The sequence below is a fragment of the Petromyzon marinus genome, unplaced genomic scaffold (genome assembly GCF_048934315.1).
Source record: "Petromyzon marinus isolate PM22_M1 ecotype Great Lakes invasive population unplaced genomic scaffold, UKy_Petmar_22M1.pri1.0 PM_G_Scaffold_27, whole genome shotgun sequence".
Taxonomy (NCBI): domain Eukaryota; kingdom Metazoa; phylum Chordata; class Hyperoartia; order Petromyzontiformes; family Petromyzontidae; genus Petromyzon; species Petromyzon marinus.
In genome coordinates this window covers 476,057-498,048 of record NW_027422839.1, presented here as the reverse complement: position 1 = coordinate 498,048, position 21,992 = coordinate 476,057, and the positions used below count along the sequence as shown (strand labels likewise).

The 21,992-nt window shown below is 54.6% G+C and overlaps 1 protein-coding gene across 1 annotated transcript in view; it reads right to left on the bottom strand.

Moving 5' to 3' along the window:
* Positions 1-21,992, bottom strand: part of LOC142913973 (coxsackievirus and adenovirus receptor homolog) — a 69,381-nt gene that overhangs the window by 3,496 nt on the left and 43,893 nt on the right. Inside the window, exons 3-5 of the mRNA XM_076061096.1 lie at positions 18,212-18,407; positions 10,577-10,729; positions 3,423-3,536 (exon numbers count right to left, since the gene is read on the bottom strand). Coding sequence (XP_075917211.1) covers positions 3,423-3,536; positions 10,577-10,729; positions 18,212-18,407 — 463 coding nt within the window. The remainder of the gene's footprint in view (positions 1-3,422; positions 3,537-10,576; positions 10,730-18,211; positions 18,408-21,992) is intronic.

Here is a 21,992-nt window from a genome sequence, read left to right as displayed (position 1 = left end):
CGATCTTGACACCGCTGGTACCAGTCATCGGCAAGTCCACTCAGCTCCACGTCCTCCTGTACCACATCACTCCATCTCTTCTCTAGCCCATGCCGCGCCCGCTGAGCCCCCTCAATCCGGCCAAACAAAAGCTGTTTCGGCATGCGGTGGCTGGGCATGCGGGCTACATGACCCAGCCATCGCAGCCTTGCCTGCCGGAGGAGCTCACCGATGGGACTCTGCCCAGATCTTCGAAGGATTTGTGAGCTCCTCACACAATCCAGTCTGGTTAAACCCAGGATGGATCATAGGCAGGCCAGCCTAAATGTTTCTAACCGGTGAAGATGTTCCATTAGGGGGGTCCACGTTTCGCAAGCGTAGAGAAGGGAGGGAATGACCGTGGCCGAGAAGACCTGAAGCTTAGTGCGGAGCGACAGACCAGGTAGCTTCCACACAACGTTACGCAACCGATGAAAAGATATTGCCGCTCGACTGATTCGGAGTGAGACCTCTGCTGTTAAACTGGAGCCAGTCATAAGCACACTGCCCAGGTATGGGAAACTCTCCACTCTCTCCACAACTGCCCCATCACCGATTGGGAGTTGTGGGGGTGGAGTGTCCGATGGTACAAAATACCCAGGCAGGTGCTTAGTTTTGGTGGGGCTGATGGTAAGGCCCCACCTCTTAGTGGCACGCTCCAGTCTCAGCAGCAGCATATCCAACTCCTCCTCTGACTGAGCAGCTATTACCAAATCATCAGCATACATAACGTGGTTGAGCAATAGGGAGCCATCCCTTGACCACACCCGGGCATCGATTAGCCTCCCATTATATCTGTACCATATGGAGATTCCCCCGGTACAGCTATTGAAGGCTTCACGAACTACGTGGTCAAAATAGATGTTAAATAATGTGGGAGCCAGAGGACATCCCTGTCGCATCCCAAGGTGTACAGGGAATGGCTCTGACTAACGGCCACGTAGTTTTACCCGGGCCCGCTCACCATCATGAAGGTCCTTAATGATCGTGAGCAGAGGGTCAGGTACTCCAAAAGCACGAAGAATGACCCAGAGCCCAGGCCTACTGATGGTATCATAGGCCTTGACCAGGTCAATAAAGCAGAGATGTAGGTCTTGTTGGAATTCCCTACACCTCTGCTGTAGCAGACGGACAGAAAATATGGCATCTGTGCAGGACCGCCCTTTCCTGAAACCGCATTGGGGCTCCGCAAGCCTCTCCTCAGCATGCCTGGCAAGGCGATGCTGAATAATCCTTGCCAGGACCTTTCCCGGCACACTGAGGAGTGAGATGCCCCTGTAGTTGTTACAGTCTGTGCGGTCCCCCTTCTTAAAAAGGGGGAGCACCAGGGCATCCTTCCAATCCTGCGGAACCCGTCCAGTGGTCCAGACTGTTGTTATGATGTCATATAGGGCAGTCTGTGCACAAACGCCACCCTCCCTCAGCATTTCGCTTGGGAGATCATCTCTGCCCGCTGCCTTTCCTGGTCTCAGACTCCGGATCGCCTTCAATACTTCCTCAGCAGATGGCACCTCAGCCAGCCACTCACAGGGGGTGACTTCTTCCAATATTTGAGGCACCGTAGCCTCAGCAGGGTCATCCTCACTTTGTGCCACGATGTTTTCCTGGCTGAGGGATTTTCCGTCTCCCAGGACCTCACAGAAATGCTCAGCAAATCTGCGAACCTGTTCCTGGGGGTCGGAGATTGGATCACCGTTTTTTCCCCTAATGATGGTAATAGGTGTGGCGCTGCAGGTTACTTTTTGATGGAGTTAAATAGAGATTTGTGATCACGGGCCACTGAGGCAGACTCCATCTCCTCAGCAACCCGCGACCACCACCCATCCTTGCAGCGCCTCACGGCTCTCCGAACCTCCGAGCGAAGGCTGCGGTAAGCCTCCTCATTCTCTGACGTGGGATTCTGTAACCGATGACAGTGGGCCTGTCGCTTTTTCTCAACCATCCTGAACACCTCCTCTGTTAGGCAGGGTCTCTGGGGAGGTCTGGACCGCGTACCCAAAGCAGCCATTGCAGCTGCATGAGTCACAGTCCTAAACCTCGCCCATTTACCCTCGACATCAGGAGGAGTCGGGGACGATGCCAATCCCAGCCGCAAGCGATGATGAAATTCTCGCTTGCAACTTTCATCAGATAACTGAGACCAGGCCACTTTATGTTGGAATGGGGTCCTGGGTGTACACCCACCACCGGAGTGTTAGAATGGCAGGCGCATCTTACAGATGACTAGTCGATGGTCAGAGGGCAGTTCAGCTCCACGGTAGGTCCTGGTGTCAAGGACATGGGCTTGCATTCGCTGGTCCGTCACTATGTAGACCAGCAGATGTTCTTGCTTGGACCCGGCATGCATCCATGATGTTGTGTGGATGCGCCGATGCCGGAACAGCGTGTTGGTAATTACAAGCCCATGGGCTGCACAAAAATCTAGCAGCCTCCTACCATTGTTATTGAGCTGATCTGGCCCATGCCCTCCAATCACTCCAGACCAGGTGCCAGTATCATGACCAACTCGGGCATTGAAGTGACCCAACATGATGACTATCCCGAGGGGCCACTTTAGCCAGCACCTGTGACAGGAGGTCATAGAGGCATCTGACTCATCGGCTTTGCCTGCATCCCTCCACGGATGTTCATCTTCGGTGGGGGCATAAGTAACCACGACCACCATTCCTCGCCTCCGGTTGATGGGAAGGCGAGCCCAAAGTAGCCTGGGGCTTACAGCTTCCCACACCTCACCGCCACGCTCCCACGCCCCCTTCATTCTTTTGTTCAAAAGAAGACCCACATCCTGTTGTTTGGCAGTCTGCTGCCCCGAGTAGAGGACTGTCCACCCCTCATGGTGGCAGGAGCCAGAGCCGGTCCACCGGACCTCCTGAATGCCGCATAGATCCAGGCGGTACCGGTCCAGCTCCCGACAGAGGAGTGGCAGCCTCTCCTCTGCAGTGAGCGTTCGAACATTCCACGTGGCCACCCGTAGTGGCTTTTCGTTGTTTCTGGGGTAGCCCCGAGGGTAGGTATTCAATCTCCTGGCTCCGCCAATTGGGGTTTGGCCAGGAGACGTCATAGACGCCTGGCCCCCCGGGGCCTCCGGCACAAGCTTATTAGTTACATATTTCAGTTTAATTCGTGGTTTCGTGGTAATTAATTGAAGGTGGAGGGGTTACCAGCCCCTCGCACCCGTCCAGAGCCCCCGTTTAGCCCCTGTGGTGGACACATATGCCATGAGGGGAGGAGCCAATCAAAATTGGATCTCCCCCCACAGCACTGTCCACGACAGAGTTGCCCGTCCGGCACCGCGAGGAGGTAGGGGGTTGTTTTGCCGGACCAGGTACACACACACGCACACACACACACACACACGCACACACACGCGTGGCGCCCGCGTGCGTAGCGAGAGGCAGACTCACGGCTCACGAGCGAGAGGGTCACGACGCACGACCGCCAGCCCACGCGGTTGCTGGCGTTGCACCGATAGGTCCCCGCGTGGCTCTCGCTCGCGTTGCTGATGCGCAGCGTTCCTCCTGCGTGCCGCACCAAGCGGGGAGAATCAACAAGCGGAGAGCTCACTCCTGTGGGTCTGTGTGTGGTGAGTCTGTGGGTCTGTGTGTGGTGAGTCTGTGGGTCTCTGTGTGGTGAGTCTGTGGGTCTGTGTGTGGTGAGTCTGTGGGTCTCTGTGTGGTGAGTCTGTGGGTCTCTGTGTGGTGAGTCTGTGGGTCTCTGTGTGGTGAGTCTGTGGGTCTCTGTGTGGTGAGTCTATGGGTCTCTGTGTGTGGTGAGTCTATGGGTCTCTGTGTGGTAAATCTATGGGTCTCTGTGTGGTGAGTCTGTGGGTCTCTGTGTGCTGAGTCTGTGGGTCTCTGTGTGTGGTGAGTCTGTGGGTCTGTGTGTGGTGAGTCTGTGGGTCTCTGTGTGATGAGTCTGTGGGTCTCTGTGTGTGGTGAGTCTGTGGGTCTCTGTGTGGTGAGTCTGTGGGTCTCTGTGTGGTGAGTCTGTGGGTCTCTGTGTGCTGAATCTGTGGGTCTCTGTGTGTGGTGAGTCTGTGGGTCTGTGTGTGGTGAGTCTGTGGGTCTCTGTGTGATGAGTCTGTGGGTCTCTGTGTGTGGTGAGTCTGTGGGTCTCTGTGTGGTGAGTCTGTGGGTCTCTGTGTGGTGAGTCTGTGGGTCTCTGTGTGGTGAGTATGTGGGTCTCTGTGTGTGGTGAGTCTGTGGGTCTCTGTGTGGTGAGTCTGTGGGCCTCTGTGTGGTGAGTCTGTGGGTCTCTGTGTGTGGTGAATTTGTGAGTCTCTGTGTGGTGAGTCTATGAGTCTCTGTGTGGTGAGTCTGTGGGTCTCTGTGTGGTGAGTCTATGGGTCTCTGTGTGGTGAGTCTGTGGGTGTCTGTGTGGTGAGTCTGTGGGTCTCTGTGTGTGGTGAGTCTGTGGGTCTCTGTGTGTGATGAGTCTATGGGTCTCTGTGTGGTGAGTCTATGGGTCTCTGTGTGGTGAGTCTGTGGGTGTCTGTGTGGTGAGTTTGTGAGTCTATGTGTGGTGAGTCTGTGGGTCTCTGTGTGGTGAGTCTATGGGCTCTGTGTGGTGAGTCTATGAGTCTCTGTGTGGTGAGTCTGTGGGTCTCTGTGTGTGGTGAGTCTGTGGGTCTCTGTGTGGTGAGTCTATGGGTCTCTGTGTGGTGAGTCTGTGGGTCTCTGTGTGTGGTGAGTCTGTGGGTCTCTCTGTGAGTGAGTCTATGGGTCTCTGTGTGGTGAGTCTGTGGATGTCTGTGTGGTGAGTCTGTGGGTCTCTGTGTGTGGTGAGTCTGTGGGTCTCTGTGTGTTATGAGTCTATGGGTCTCTGTGTGGTGAGTCTATGGGTCTCTGTGTGGTGAGTCTGTGGGTCTCTGTGTGTGGTGAGTCTGTGGGTCTCTGTGTGGTGAGTCTATGGGTCTCTGTGTGGTGAGTCTGTGGGTCTCTGTGTGTGGTGAGTCTGTGGGTCTCTGTGTGAGTGAGTCTGTGGGTCTCTGTGTGTGGTGAGTCTGTGGGACTCTGTGTGGTGAGTCTGTGGGTCTCTTTGTGAGTCTATGGGTCTCTGTGTGTGGTGAGTCTGTGGGTCTCTGTGTGGTGAATCTGTGGGTCTCTGTGTGGTGAGTCTATGGGTCTCTGTGTGTGGTGAGTCTATGGGTCTCTGTGTGGTGAGTCTGTGGGTCTCTGTGTGGTGAGTCTGTGGGTCTCTGGGTGGTGAGTCTATGGGTCTCTGTGTGTGGTGAGTCTGTGGGTCTGTGTGTGCTGAGTCTGTGGGTCGCTGTGTGTGGTGAGTCTATGGGTCTCTGTGTGGTGAGTCTGTGGGTCTCTGTGTGGTGATTCTGTGGGTCTCTGTGTGGTGAGTCTGTGGGTCTCTGTGTGATGAGTCTGTGGGTCTCTGTGTGTGGTGAGTCTGTGGGTCTCTGTGTAGTGAGTCTGTGGGTCTCTGTGTGGTGAGTCTGTGGGTCTCTGTGTGGTGAGTCTGTGGGTCTCTGTGTGTGGTGAGTCTGTGGGTCTCTGTGTGGTGAATCTGTGGGTCTCTGTGTGGTGAGTCTGTGGGTCTCTGTGTGTGGTGAGTTTGTGAGTCTCTGTGTGGTGAGTCTGTGGGTCTCTGTGTGGTGAGTCTATGAGTCTCTGTGTGGTGAGTCGGTGGGTGTCTGTGTGGTGAGTCTGTGGGTCTCTGTGTGTGGTGAGTCTGTTGGTCTCTGTGTGTGATGAGTCTATGGGTCTCTGTGTGGTGAGTCTATGGGTCTCTGTGTGGTGAGTCTGTGGGTCTCTGTGTGTGGTGAGTCTGTGGGTCTCTGTGTGGTGAGTCTATGGGTCTCTGTGTGGTGAGTCTGTGGGTCTCTGTGTGTCGTGAGTCTGTGGGTCTCTGTGGGAGTGAGTCTGTGGGTCTCTGTGTGTGGTGAGTCTGTGGGTCTCTGTGTGGTGAGTCTGTGGGTCTCTTTGTGAGTCTATGGGTCTCTGTGTGTGGTGAGTCTGTGGGTCTCTGTGTGGTGAGTCTGTGGGTCTCTGTGTGATGATTCTATGGGTCTCTGTGTGGTGAGTCTGTGGGTCTCTGTGTGTGGTGAGTTTGTGAGTCTCTGTGTGGTGAGTCTGTGGGTCTCTGTGTGGTGAGTCTATGAGTCTCTGTGTGGTGAGTCTGTGGGTGCCTGTGTGGTGAGTCTGTGGGTCTCTGTGTGTGGTGAGTCTGTTGGTCTCTGTGTGTGATGAGTCTATGGGTCTCTGTGTGGTGAGTCTATGGGTCTCTGTGTGGTGAGTCTGTGGGTCTCTGTGTGTGGTGAGTCTGTGGGTCTCTGTGTGGTGAGTCTATGGGTCTCTGTGTGGTGAGTCTGTGGGTCTCTGTGTGTGGTGAGTCTGTGGGTCTCTGTGGGAGTGAGTCTGTGGGTCTCTGTGTGTGGTGAGTCTGTGGGTCTCTGTGTGGTGAGTCTGTGGGTCTCTTTGTGAGTCTATGGGTCTCTGTGTGTGGTGAGTCTGTGGGTCTCTGTGTGGTGAGTCTGTGGGTCTCTGTGTGATGATTCTATGGGTCTCTGTGTGGTGAGTCTGTGGGTCTCTGTGTGGTGAGTCTATGGGTCTCTGTGTGGTGAGTCTACGGGTCTCTGTGTGTGGTGAGTCTGTGGGTCTCTGTGTGGTGAGTCTGTGGGTCTCTGTGTGGTGAGTCTATGGGTCTCTGTGTGGTGAGTCTATGGGTCTCTGTGTGGTGAGTCTATGGGTCTCTGTGTGGTGAGTCTATGGGTCTCTGTGTGTGGTGAGTTTATGGGTCTCTGTGTGGTGAGTCTATGGGTCTCTATGTGTGGTGAGTCTATGGGTCTCTGTGTGATGAGTCTATGGGTCTCTGTGTGGTGAGTCTATGGGTCTCTGTGTGGTGAGTCTGTGGGTCTCTGTGTGTGGTGAGTCTGTGGGTCTCTGTGTGGTGAGTCTATGGGTCTCTGTGTGGTGAGTCTGTGGGTCTCTGTGTGGTGAGTCTATGGGTCTCTGTGTGGTGAGTCTATGGGTCTCTGTGTGGTGAGTCTATGGGTCTCTGTGTGGTGAGTCTATGAGTATCTGTGTGTGCTGAGTCTATGAGTCTCTGTGTGGTGATGAGTCTATGAGTCTCTGTGTGCTGATTCTATGAGTCTCTGTGTGTGGTGAGTCTATGGGTCTCTGTGTGTGGTAAGTCTATGGGTCTCTGTGTGTGGTGAGTCTATGGGTCTCTGTGTGTGGTGAGTCTATGGGTCTCTGTGTGTGGTGAGTCTATGGGTCTCTGTGTGTGGTGAGTCTATGGGTCTCTGTGTGTGGTGAGTCTATGGGTCTCTGTGTGTGGTGAGTCTATGGGTCTCTGTGTGTGGTGAGTCTATGGGTCTCTGTGTGTGGTGAGTCTATGAGTCTCTGTGTGTGGTGAGTCTGTGGGTCTCTGTGTGTGGTGAGTCTATGGGTCTCTGTGTGTGGTGAGTCTGTGGGTCTCTGTGTTTGGTGAGTCTATGGGTCTCTGTGTGTGGTAAGTCTATGGGTCTCTGTGTGTGGTGAGACTATGGGTCTGTGTGTGGTGAGTCTATGGGTCTCTGTGTGTGGTGAGTCTATGGGTCTCTGTGTGTGGTGAGTCTATGGGTCTCTTTGTGTGGTGAGTCTATGGGTCTCTGTGTGTGGTGAGTCTATGGGTCTCTGTGTGTGGTGAGTCTATGGGTCTCTGTGTGTGGTGAGTCTATGGGTCTCTGTGTGTGGTGAGCCTATGGGTCTCTGTGTGTGGTGAGTCTATGAGTCTCTGTGTGTGGTGAGTCTGTGGGTCTCTGTGTGTGGTGAGTCTATGGGTCTCTGTGAGTGGTGAGTCTATGGGTCTCTGTGTGGTGAGTCTGTGGGACTCTCTGTGTGGTGAGTCTGTGGGTCTCTTTGTGAGTCTATGGGTCTCTGTGTGTGGAGAGTCTGTGGGTCTCTGTGTGGTGAGTCTGTGGGTCTCTGTGTGGTGAGTCTATGGGTCTCTGTGTGTGGTGAGTCTATGGGTCTCTGTGTGGTGAGTCTGTGGGTCTCTGTGTGGTGAGTCTGTGGGTCTCTGTGTGGTGAGTCTGTGGGTCTCTGTGTGTGGTGAGTCTGTGGGTCTCTGTGTGGTGAGTCTGTGGGTCTCTGTGTGGTGAGTCTATGGGTCTCTGTGTGGTGAGTCTATGGGTCTCTGTGTGGTGAGTCTATGGGTCTCTGTGTGGTGAGTCTATGGGTCTCTGTGTGTGGTGAGTTTATGGGTCTCTGTGTGTGGTGAGTCTATGGGTCTCTGTGTGTGGTGAGTCTGTGGGTCTCTGTGTGGTGAGTCTGTGGGACTCTGTGTGGTGAGTCTGTGGGTCTCTGTGTGGTGAGTCTATGGGTCTCTGTGTGTGGTGAGTCTATGGGTCTCTGTGTGATGAGTCTATGGGTCTCTGTGTGGTGAGTCTATGGGTCTCTGTGTGGTGAGTCTGTGGGTCTCTGTGTGTGGTGAGTCTGTGGGTCTCTGTGTGGTGAGTCTATGGGTCTCTGTGTGGTGAGTCTGTGGGTCTCTGTGTGGTGAGTCTATGGGGCTCTGTGTGGTGAGTCTATGGGTCTCTGTGTGGTGAGTCTATGGGTCTCTGTGTGGTGAGTCTGTGGGACTCTCTGTGTGGTGAGTCTGTGGGTCTCTGTGTGGTGAGTCTGTGGGTCTCTGTGTGGTGAGTCTATGGGTCTCTGTGTGTGGTGAGTCTATGGGTCTCTGTGTGATGAGTCTATGGGTCTCTGTGTGGTGAGTCTATGGGTCTCTGTGTGGTGAGTCTGTGGGTCTCTGTGTGTGGTGAGTCTGTGGGTCTCTGTGTGGTGAGTCTATGGGTCTCTGTGTGGTGAGTCTGTGGGTCTCTGTGTGGTGAGTCTGTGGGTCTCTGTGTGGTGAGTCTGTGGGTCTCTGTGTGTGGTGAGTCTGTGGGTCTCTGTGTGGTGAGTCTGTGGGTCTCTGTGTGGTGAGTCTATGGGTCTCTGTGTGGTGAGTCTATGGGTCTCTGTGTGGTGAGTCTATGGGTCTCTGTGTGGTGAGTCTATGGGTCTCTGTGTGTGGTGAGTTTATGGGTCTCTGTGTGTGGTGAGTCTATGGGTCTCTGTGTGTGGTGAGTCTGTGGGTCTCTGTGTGGTGAGTCTGTGGGTCTCTGTGTGGTGAGTCTGTGGGTCTCTGTGTGGTGAGTCTATGGGTCTCTGTGTGTGGTGAGTCTATGGGTCTCTGTGTGATGAGTCTATGGGTCTCTGTGTGGTGAGTCTATGGGTCTCTGTGTGGTGAGTCTGTGGGACTCTCTGTGTGGTGAGTCTGTGGGTCTCTTTGTGAGTCTATGGGTCTCTGTGTGTGGAGAGTCTGTGGGTCTCTGTGTGGTGAGTCTGTGGGTCTCTGTGTGGTGAGTCTATGGGTCTCTGTGTGTGGTGAGTCTATGGGTCTCTGTGTGGTGAGTCTGTGGGTCTCTGTGTGGTGAGTCTGTGGGTCTCTGTGTGGTGAGTCTGTGGGTCTCTGTGTGTGGTGAGTCTGTGGGTCTCTGTGTGGTGAGTCTGTGGGTCTCTGTGTGGTGAGTCTATGGGTCTCTGTGTGGTGAGTCTATGGGTCTCTGTGTGGTGAGTCTATGGGTCTCTGTGTGTTGTGAGTTTATGGGTCTCTGTGTTTGGTGAGTCTATGGGTCTCTGTGTGTGGTGAGTCTGTGGGTCTCTGTGTGGTGAGTCTGTGGGTCTCTGTGTGGTGAGTCTGTGGGTCTCTGTGTGGTGAGTCTATGGGTCTCTGTGTGTGGTGAGTCTATGGGTCTCTGTGTGATGAGTCTATGGGTCTCTGTGTGGTGAGTCTATGGGTCTCTGTGTGGTGAGTCTGTGGGTCTCTGTGTGTGGTGAGTCTGTGGGTCTCTGTGTGGTGAGTCTATGGGTCTCTGTGTGGTGAGTCTGTGGGTCTCTGTGTAGTGAGTCTATGGGGCTCTGTGTGGTGAGTCTATGGGTCTCTGTGTGGTGAGTCTATGGGTCTCTGTGTGGTGAGTCTATGAGTATCTGTGTGTGCTGAGTCTATGAGTCTCTGTGTGGTGATGAGTCTATGAGTCTCTGTGTGCTGATTCTATGAGTCTCTGTGTGTGGTGAGTCTATGGGTCTCTGTGTGTGGTGAGTCTATGGGTCTCTGTGTGTGGTGAGACTATGGGTCTCTGTGTGTGGTGAGTCTATGGGTCTCTGTGTGTGGTGAGTCTATGGGTCTCTGTGTGTGGTGAGTCTATGGGTCTCTGTGTGTGGTGAGTCTATGGGTCTCTGTGTGTGTTGAGTCTATGGGTCTCTGTGTGTGGTGAGTCTATGGGTCTCTGTGTGTGGTGAGTCTATGAATCTCTGTGTGTGGTGAGTCTGTGGGTCTCTGTGTGTGGTGAGTCTATGCGTCTCTGTGTGTGGTGAGTCTATGGGTCTCTGTGTGGTGAGTCTGTGGGACTCTCTGTGTGGTGAGTCTGTGGGTCTCTGTGTGGTGAGTCTATGGGTCTCTATGTGTGTTGAGTCTGTGGGTCTCATCATCATCATCATAGTCATCATCGTCATCATCGTCGTCATCGTCGTCATCGTCGTCATCGTCCTCGTCACGTTCCTCGCGCCGTCTGAGGTGCCACCCAGCACGGACGGTGAGGGACCCTCCTCCCCGCCGGCCTTGCTCCACCGATATCTGATGGGCGACGTCCCCTCCGTGGACAGGCACTGCAGCGACAGCTCCGCGCCCTGCTGCAGCGAACCGTTCACCACGCAGCTGGGCTGGGACGGCTTCACTGTGCCAGGTGGGACAGTGGGGGGTGGGGGTGGGGCAGCAGGAGAAAGGGCTCACAACAGGCCCAAGTCCTCTCTGTTGCGCTCCGTTTGGCGCCTGTGGCCACGTGACGAAACAAGATCAACGTGCGCACGTAACACTCGTAGACACCCACGGGCACCCAGACACCCACGGGCACCCACAAAGAGCCACAGACACAGAGACACCCACAGAGACCCACAGAGACACTCACAGAGACCCACAGAGACTCACAGAGACCCACAGACACCCACAGAGACCCACAGACACAGAGACACTCACAGAGACCCACAGAGACACCCACAGAGACCCACAGAGACTCACAGAGACCCACAGAGACCCGCAGACACAGAGACACTCACAGAGACTCACAAAGACCCACAGACACAGAGACACTCACAGAGACTCACAGAGACCCACAGACACCCAGACCCACAGAGACCCACAGACACAGAGACACCCACAGAGACCCACAGACACCCAGACCCACAGAGACCCACAGAGACCTGCAGACACAGAGACACCCACAGAGACCCACAGGGACTCACAGAGACCCAGAGACCCGCAGACACAGAGACCCACAGAGACCCACAGAGACCCACAGACACCCAGACCCACAGAGACCCACAGAGACCCACAGACACCCAGACCCACAGAGACCCACAGAGACCCACAGACGCCCAGACCCACAGAGACCCGCAGACACAGAGACTCACAGAGACCCACAGAGACCCGCAGACACAGAGACACCCACAGAGACTCACAGAGACCCACAGAGACGTGCAGACACAGAGACACCCATAGAGACGCACAGAGACCCACAGACACCCAGACCCACAGAGACCCACAGAGACCCACAGACACCCAGACCCACAGAGACCCGCAGACACAGAGACACTCACAGAGACCCAGAGACCCACAGACACAGAGATCCACAGAGACCCACAGAGACCCGCAGACACAGAGACACTCACAGAGACTCACAGAGACCCACAGACACAGAGACACAGAGACACTCACAGAGACTCACAGAGACCCACAGACACCCACAAAGACCCAGAGACCCGCAGACACAGAGACACCCACAGAGACCTGCAGAGACCCACAGACACCCAGACCCACAGAGACCCACAGACACAGAGACACCCACAGAGACCCACAGACACCCAGACCAACAGAGACCCACAGAGACCCGCAGACACAGAGACCCACAGAGACTCACAGAGACCCAGAGACCCGCAGACACAGAGACCCACAGAGACCCACAGAGACCCACAGACACCCAGACCCACAGAGACCCACAGAGACCCACAGACACCCAGAGACCCACAGAGACCCACAGACGCCCAGACCCACAGAGACCCGCAGACACAGAGACTCACAGAGACCCACAGAGACCCGCAGACACAGAGACACTCACAGAGACCCAGAGACCCACAGACACAGAGACCCAGAGAGACCCACAGAGACTCACAGAGACCCGCAGACACAGAGACACTCACAGAGACCCACAGAGACCCACAGAGACCCACAGAGACCTGCAGACACAGAGACACCCACAGAGACCCAGAGACCCGCAGACACACAGACACCCACAGAGACCCAGAGACCCGCAGACACAGAGACACCCACAGAGACCTGCAGAGACCCACAGACACCCAGACCCACAGAGACCCACAGACACAGAGACACCCACAGAGACCCACAGACACCCAGACCCACAGAGACCCACAGAGACCCGCAGACACAGAGACACCCATAGAGACCCACAGAGACTCACAGAGACCCAGAGACCCGCAGACACAGAGACCCACAGAGACCCACAGAGACCCACAGACACCCAGACCCACAGAGACCCACAGAGACCCACAGACACCCAGACCCACAGAGACCCACAGAGACCCACAGACGCCCAGACCCACAGAGACCCGCAGACACAGAGACTCACAGAGACCCACAGAGACCCGCACACACAGAGACACCCACAGAGACTCACAGAGACCCACAGAGACGTGCAGACACAGAGACACCCATAGAGACGCACAGAGACCCACAGACACCCAGACCCACAGAGACCCACAGAGACCCACAGACACCCAGACCCACAGAGACCCACAGAGACCCACAGACGCCCAGACCCACAGAGACCCGCAGACACAGAGACTCACAGAGACCCACAGAGACCCGCAGACACAGAGACACTCACAGAGACCCAGAGACCCACAGACACAGAGACACAGAGACACTCACAGAGACTCACAGAGACCCACAGACACCCACAAAGACCCAGAGACCCGCAGACACAGAGACACCCACAGAGACCTGCAGAGACCCACAGACACCCAGACCCACAGAGACCCACAGACACAGAGACACCCACAGAGACCCACAGACACCCAGACCAACAGAGACCCACAGAGACCCGCAGACACAGAGACCCACAGAGACTCACAGAGACCCAGAGACCCGCAGACACAGAGACCCACAGAGACCCACAGAGACCCACAGACACCCAGACCCACAGAGACCCACAGAGACCCACAGACACCCAGAGACCCACAGAGACCCACAGACACCCAGACTCACAGAGACCCGCAGACACAGAGACACTCACAGAGACCCACAGAGACCCACAGAGACCCACAGACACCCGCAGACACAGAGACACCCACAGAGACCCACAGAGACCCACAGACACAGAGAAACCCACAGAGACCCACAGAGACCCACAGAGACCCATAGAGACCCGCAGACACAGAGACACCCACAAAGACCCACAGAGACCCACAGAGACCCACAGAGACTCAGAGACCCACAGAGACCCGCAGACACAGAGACACTCACAGAGACCCACAGAGACCCACAGACACAGAGACACCCACAGAGACCCACAGAGACCCACAGAGACTCACAGAGACACCCACAGAGACCCACAGAGACCCACAGAGACCCACAGAGACCCGCAGACACAGAGACCCACAGAGACCCACAGAGACCCGCAGACACAGAGACCCACAGAGACCCACAGAGACCCACAGACACAGAGACACCCACAGAGACCCACAGCACGGTTGGCTACTTTACGGCGCGAAACAAGTTCAACGTGCACACGTACACTCGTAGACACCCACAGACACCCACACGTACACGCACGCACACGTGTGTGTGCGTGCGTGCACGTACGTGCGTACGTGCGTGCAAGTGCGTGTACTTGCGTGTACGTGCGTGTGTGCGTGTGTGTACGTGAATGTGTGTACGTGTGTGTACGTGCGTGCATGTGCGTGCGTGCGTGTACATGCGTGTACGTGCATGTGTGTGCGTGCGTGCACGTGCGTGTACGTGCGTGTGCGCGCGTGTACGTGCGTGTGTGTACGTGCGTGTGTGTACGTGTGTGTACGGGTGCGAGGGGCTGGTAACCCCTCCACCTTCAATTAATAACCACTAAACCACGAGTTAAACTGAAATATGTAACTAATAAGCTTGTGCCGGAGGCCCCGGGAGGCCAGGCGTCTATGACGTCTCCTGGCCAAACCCCAATTGGCGGAGCCAGGAGATTGAATATCTACCCTCGGGGCTCCTCCAGAAACAACGAAAAGCCACTACGGGTGGCCACGTGGAATGTTCGAACGCTCACTGCGGAGGAGAGGCTGCCACTCCTCTGTCGGGAGCTGGAACGGTACCGCCTGGATCTGTGTGGCATTCAGGAGGTCCGGTGGACCGGCTCTGGCTCCTGCCACCATGAGGGGTGGACCGTCCTCTACTCGGGGCAGCAGACTGCCAAACAACAGGGTGTGGTTCTTCTTTTGAACAAAAGAATGAGGGGGCGTGGGAGCGTAGCGGTGCGGTGTGAGAAGCTGTAAGTCCCAGGCTACTTTGGGCTCGCCTTCCCATCAACCGGAGGCGAGGAATGGTGGTCGTGGTTACTTATGCCCCCACCGAAGATGAACATCCGTGGAGGGATGCAGGCAAAGCCGATGAGTCAGATGCCTTCTATGACCTCCTGTCACAGGTGCTGGCTAAAGTGGCCCCTCGGGATAGAGTTATCATGTTGGGTGACTTCAATGCCCGAGTTGGTCATGATACTGGCACCTGGTCTGGAGTGATTGGAGGGCCTGGGCCAGATCAGCTCAATAACAACGGTAGGAGGCTGCTAGATTTTTGTGCAGCCCATGGGCTTGTAATTACCAACACGCTGTTCCGGCATCGGCGCATCCACACAACATCATGGATGCATGCCGGGTCCAAGCAAGAACATCTGCTGGACTACATAGTGACGGACCAGCGGATGCGAGCCCATGTCCTTGACACCAGGACCTACCGTGGAGCTGATCTGCCCTCTGACCATCGACTAGTCATCTGTAAGATGTGCCTGCCATTCTTCCACTCCGGTGGTGGGTGTATACCCAGGACCCCATTCCAACCTAAAGTGGCCTGGTCTCAGTTATCTGATGAAAGTTGCAAGCGAGAATTTCATCATCGCTTGCGGCTGGGATTGGCATCGTCCTCCACTCTTCCTGATGTCGAGGGTAAATGGGCGAGGTTTAGGACTGTGACTCATGCAGCTGCAATGGCTGCTTTGGGTACGCGGTCCAGACCTCCCCATAGACCCTGGCTGACAGAGGAGGTGTTCAGGATGGTTGAGAAAAAGCGACAGGCCCACTGTCATCGGCTACAGAATCCCACGTCAGAGAATGTGGAGGCTTACCGCAGCCTTCGCTCGGAGGTTCGGAGAGCCGTGAGGCGCTGCAAGGATGGGTGGTAGTCGCGGGTTGCTGAGGAGATTGAGTCTGCCTCAGTGGCCCGTGATCACAAATCTCTATTTAACTCCATCAAAAAAGTAATTTGCAGCGCCACACCTATTACCATCATTAGGGGAAAAAACGGTGACCCAATCTCCGACCCCCAGAAACAGGTTTGCAGGTTTTCTGAGCATTTCTGTGAGGTCCTGGGGGAGGGAAAATCTCTCAGCCAGGAAAACATCGTGGCACAAAGTGAGGATGACCCTGCTGAGGCTGCGGTGCCTCAAATATTGGAAGAAGTCACCCCCTGTGAGTGGCTGGCTGAGGTGCCATCTGTTGAGGAAGTACTGAAGGCGATCCGGAGTCTGAGACCAGAAAAGGCAGCGGGCAGAGATGATCTCCCAAGCGAAATGCTGAGGGAGGGCGGCGTTTGTGCACAGACTGCCCTATATGACATCATAACAACAGTCTGGACCACTGGATGGGTTCCGCAGGATTGGAAGGATGCCCTGGTGGTCCCCCTTTTTAAGAAGGGGGACCGCACAGACTGTAACAACTACAGGGGCATCTCACTCCTCAGTGTGCCGGGAAAGGTCCTAGCAAGGATTATTCAACATCGCCTTGCCAGGCATGCTGGGGAGAGGCTTGCGGAGCCCCAATGCGGTTTCAGGAAAGGGCGGTCCTGCACAGATGCCATATTTTCTGTCCGTCTGCTACAGCAGAGGTGTAGGGAATTCCAACAAGACCTACATCTCTGCTTTATTGACCTGGTCAAGGCCTATGATACCATCAGTAGGCCTGGGCTCTGGGTTGTTCTTCGTGCTTTTGGAGTACCTGACCCTCTGCTCACGATCATTAAGGACCTTCATGATGGTGAGCAGGCCCGGGTAAAACTACGTGGCCGGGAGTCAGAGCCATTCCCTGTTAACCTTGGGGTGTGACAGGGATGTCCTCTGGCTCCCACATTATTTAACATCTACTTTGACCACGTAGTTCGTGAAGCCTTCAATAGCTGTACCGGGGGAATCTCCATATGGTACAGATATAATGGGAGGCTGATCGACGCCCGGGTGCGGTCAAGGGATGGCTCCCTATTGCTCAACCATGTTATGTATGCTGATGATTTGGTAATAACTGCTCATTCAGAGGAGGAGTTGGAAACGCTGCTGCTGAGACTGGAGCGTGCCACTAAGAGGTGGGGCCTTACCATCAGCCCCACCAAAACTAAGCACCTGCCTGGGTATTTTGTACCATCGGACACTCCGCCCCCAAAACTCCCAATCGGTGATGGGGCAGTTGTGGAGAGAGTGGAGAGTTTCCCATACCTGGGCAGTGTGCTTATGACTGGCTCCAGTTTAACAGCAGAGGTCTCACTCCGAATCAGTCGAGCGGCAATATCTTTTCATCGGTTGCGTAACGCTGTGTGGAAGCTACCTGGTCTGTCGCTCCGCACTAAGCTTCAGGTCTTCTCGGCCACGGTCATTCCCTCCCTTCTCTACGCTTGCGAAACGTGGACCCCCCTAATGGAACATCTTCGCCGGTTAGAAACATTTATGCTGGCCTGCCTACGATCCATCCTGGGTTTGACCAGAATGGATTGTGTGAGGAGCTCACAAATCCTTGAAAGATCTGGGCAAGGTCCCATCGGTGAGCTCCTCCGGCGGGGAAGGCTGCGATGGCTGGGTCATGTAGCCCGCATGCCCAGCCACCGCATGCCGAAACAGCTTTTGTTTGGCCGGATTGAGGGGGCTACGCGGGCACGGCACGGGCTAGAGAAGAGATGGAGTGATGTGGTACAGGAGGACGTGGAGCTGAGTGGACTTGCCGATGACTGGTACCAGCGGTGTCAAGATCGGCCTCTGTGGAGGAGGCTCGTGAAGGACGCTACTGGGCAGTTGGAGGCAGTCACCCTCCAACAACAACGGAGGGCGGAGGAGCGACGCTCACAACAACGAGCGGAGCGCCGGGTGGCTAAAGCACAGCAGGTTGCCACAGTCAGTCGACCCGTGGCACCTGGGTCTGCCTCGTGACCTCCTGCCAGCGGGCGTTCGACACTTCACGTGGCCTCAGGGTGCATATAGCCTGGCACAAGCGTCGTGGTGACGTCACCGCCACTTAGTGGCGAATGGCGGTTGTTGTTGTTGTACGTGCGTGCATGTACGTGCGTGTGTGTGCGTGCGTGTGTGTACGTGCGTGCGTGTACGTGTGTGTACGTGCGTGTGCGTGCGTGCATGTGCGCGTGCGTGCGTGTGTGTACGTGCGTGTGCGTGTACGTGTGTACGTGCGTGCGTGCGTGTGCGTGCGTGTGTGTACGTGCGTGTGCGTGCGTGTACGTGTGTACGTGCGTGTGCGTGCGTGTGCGTGGGTGTGTGTACGTGCGTGTGCGTATACGTGTGTGTACGTACGTGCGTGTGTGTACGTGTGTGTGCGTGCGTGTACGTGTGTGTACGTGCGTACCTGCGTGTGCGTACGTGCGTGTGCGCGTGCGTGCGTGTGTGTACGTGCGTGTGCGTGTACGTGTGTACGTGCGTGCGTGCGCGTGCGTGTGTGTACGTGCGTGTGCGTGTACGTGTGTACGTGCGTGTGCGTGTGTGTACGTGCGTGTGCGTGCGTGTGCGTGTGTGTACGTGCGTGCGTGTGTGTACGTGTGTGTGCGTGCGTGTACGTGTGTGTACGTGCGTACCTGCGTGTGCGTACGTGCGTGTGCGCGTGCGTGCGTTCGTTACCCAGCACGGTGAGCCTGATAGTCTCCAGCTTGATGAAAGTGCCGAACTTCACCTTGCACGTGTAGACGCCGGCGTCGCTCGCCGGCAGCCCGGCGATCTGCAGCGACGCGTCCCTCCGCGTCGCGTTGCGGGCGAATCGCACGCGGGACGCGAAGTCCGGGTAGATGTGCCCCTCGCCCCCGGCGAACGTGGCAACCTGAGGGCAGGGGGGTGGGGGACGGACAAAAAGGGCTCCGCCATCGCCACCGCCGCCGCCGTGAGGCTATCCGCACGTACCTACACGGAGACAATTTCAACCGAGGAGATGGATTCTGGGCTTAGCAATCGTCGGAAGGATTTGACAAACCATTTGGGGTCTTAATTGATTGTTCACGCTTACGGTTACCAAGAGAGATTCGTTCATGAGGCTATCCGCACGTACAAACACGGAGACAATTTCAACCGAGGAGATGGATTCTGGGCTTAGCAATCATTGGAAGGATTTGATCAACCATTTGGGGTCTTAATTGCTTGTTCACCCTTACGGTTACCAAGAGAGATTCGTTCATGAGGCTATCCGCACGTACAAACACGGAGACAATTTCAACCGAGGAGATGGATTCTGGGCTTAGCAATCGTTGGAAGGATTTGATAAACCATTTGGGGTCTTAATTGATTGTTCACGCTTACGGTTACCAAGACAGATTCGTTCATGAGGCTATCCGCATATACAAACACGGAGACAATTTCAACCGAGAAGATGGATTCTGGGCTTAGCAATCATTGGAAGGATTTGATAAACCATTTTGGGTCTTAATTGATTGTTCACGCTTACGGTTACCAAGAGAGTTTCGTTCATGAGGCTATCCGCACGTACAAACACGGAGACAATTTCAACCGAGGAGATGAATTCTGGGCTTAGCAATCGTTGGAAGGATTTGATAAACCATTTGGGGTCTTAATTGATTGTTCACGATTACGGTTACCAAGAGAGATTCGTTCATGAGACTATCCGCACGTACAAACACGGAGACAATTTCAACAGAGGAGATGGATTCTGGGCTTAGCAATCGTTGGAAGGATTTGATAAACCATTTCAGGTCTTGATTGATTGTTCACGCTTACGGTTACCAAGAGAGATTCGTTCATGAGGCTATCCGCATATACAAACACGGAGACAATTTCAACCGAGGAGATGGATTCTGGACTTAGCAATCGTTGGAAGGATTTGCTAAACCATTTCGGGTCTTGATTGATTGTTCACGCTTACGGTGACTTTCAGACCGCATCCATTATTTTCGTCTCCCCCCTCCTCTTTTCCGAACATAGATGGACTCGTCCATCTGAACAAACTTCCAAATCGCTCTCCGTGGTGCTGACGTTAAAAAAAACCCGCCACTTTTATTCAAATTGTTCTTGCTGTGGTTTTCACACCTGACGATGATTGCTTCTTGTGTTGCAGTCGAAACGTCGTGAGAATTTTATTGTTTTATATTTTTATTATTTTATTGTTTCCCTTCTATGTGGCGGTGACTTTACCGAAAGAACCAAGAATAAGACCCTAATAGTTCAGTGGGCTTTACCAGGTTTAAAGTTACATTTATTTTTATACTGTTCAATTGATTTGTTTTCCTATACGTTGCACTCCTGACACGTGTTCTTGTAGCCGTTTGTTGTTGGAACGTTCTGACCCACCCCATCTGTGAACAAAGAGCTTTACAGCTCATCGGATTCCTCCTGCAGTGTATATACATATTCCGATTCTGTTTCGATTTAAAGCTTTCGTGACTGCAGGGATTCACATTCTTGGTTCTTTCGGTAAAGTCACCGCCACGTAGACTGGAAATAAAATAATGAAGTCAAGTAATAATGCAATTCTCACGACGTTTCGGCCACAACACAAGTGGCCTTCTTCAGGTGAAGAAACAGGGCTATCAAGAAGACGGAGCTTGAATGAACGCTGTTAAGCAAGGACCACGTCTTTTGAAGCTGTGTGGGCGGAATTTTGATTTAAAGCTTTCGTGACTGCAGTGATTCATATTGTTAGCTCTTTCGGTAAAGTCACGTTGAAGGGAAACAATAAAATAATAAAATATATATAAAACAAGAAAAAATTATTGTTTTATTTATTTTAATATATTTTATTATTTTATTGTTGCCCTTCAACGTGACTTTACCGAAAGAGCTAAGAATATGTGTGGGCAGAGTTGAATTAGCATGTTACCATCCCACCTCCCTCTCCGGAGGTGAGGCTGGTAACATGCTAATTCAACTTCGCCCACACAGCTTCAAAAGACGCGGTCCTTGCCTGACAGCGTTCATTCAAGTTCCGTCTTCTTGATAGCCCTGTTTCTTCACCTGAAGAAGGCCCACTTGTGTTGTGGCCGAAACGTCGTGAGAATCGCATTATTATTATTTTATTTCATTATTTTATTTCCAGTCTATGTGGCGGTGACTTTACCGAAAGAACCAAGAAGGTGAATTCTGATTCTGTACGAGCCTGTGAGGGCGGCTTCTGTGTAGGAGCCTGTGGGGGCGGCTTCTGTGTAGGAGCCTGTGGGGGCGGCTTCTGTGTAGGAGCCTGCTGGTGCCTGTGTAGGAGCCTGTGGGGGCGGCTTCTGTGTAGGATCCTACGGGCGCCTGTGTAGGAGCCTGCTGGTGTCTGTGTAGGAGCCTGCTGGTGCCTGTGTAGGAGCCTGCTGGTGTGTGTGTAGGAGCCTGCTGGTGTCTGTGTAGGAGCCTGCTGGTGTCTGTGTAGGATCCTGCTGGTGTGTGTGTAGGAGCCTGTTGGTGCCTGTGTAGGAGCCTGCTGGTGTCTGTGTAGGAGCCTGCTGGTGTGTGTGTAGGAGCCTGCTGGTGCCTGTGTAGGAGCCTGCTGGTGTGTGTGTAGGAGCCTGCTGGTGCCTGTGTAGGAGCCTGCTGGTGCCTGTGTAGGAGCCTGTTGGTGCCTGTGTAGGAGCCTGCTGGTGTCTGTGTAGGAGCCTGCTGGTGTGTGTGTAGGAGCCTGCTGGTGCCTGTGTAGCAGCCTGCTGGTGCCTGTGTAGGAGCCTGTTGGTGCCTGTGTAGGAGCCTGTTGGTGTCTGTGTAGGAGCCTGCTGGTGCGTGTGTAGGAGCCTGTTGGTGCCTGTGTAGGAGCCTGCTGGTGTCTGTGTAGGAGCCTGCTGGTGTGTGTGTAGGAGCCTGCTGGTGTCTGTGTAGGAGCCTGCTGGTGTCTGTGTAGGAGCCTGCTGGTGTCTGTGTAGGAGCCTGCTGGTGCCTGTGTAGGAGCCTGCTGGTGCCTGTGTAGGAGCCTGCTGGTGCCTGTGTAGGAGCCTGCGGACTTCTACGTAGGAGCTACGGGCGTCTCTGAGTAGGAGCCCAAGGGAGTCTCTGAGTAGGAGCTACAGGCGTCTCTGCGTGTCCGATGGGCGTCTCTGAGTAGGAGCTACGGGCGTCTCTGAATAGGAGCCCAAGGGAGTCTCTGCGTAGGAGCTACGGGCGTCTCTGAGTAGGAGCTACAGGCGTCTCTGAGTAGGAGCTACAGGCATCTCTGAGTACGAGCTACAGGCGTCTCTGAGTAGGAGCTAAGGGCGTCTCTGAGTAGGAGCTACGGGCGTCTCTGAGTAGGAGCTACGGGCGTCTCTGAGTAGGAGCTACAGGCGTCTCTGAGTAGGAGCTACAGGCGTCTCTGAGTAGGAGCTATGGGCGTCTCTGTGTAGGAGCTACAGGCATCTCTGAGTAGGAGCTACGGGCGTCTCTGAGTAGGAGCTACGGGCGTCTCTGAGTAGGAGCTACGGGCGTCTCTGAGTAGGAGCTACAGGCG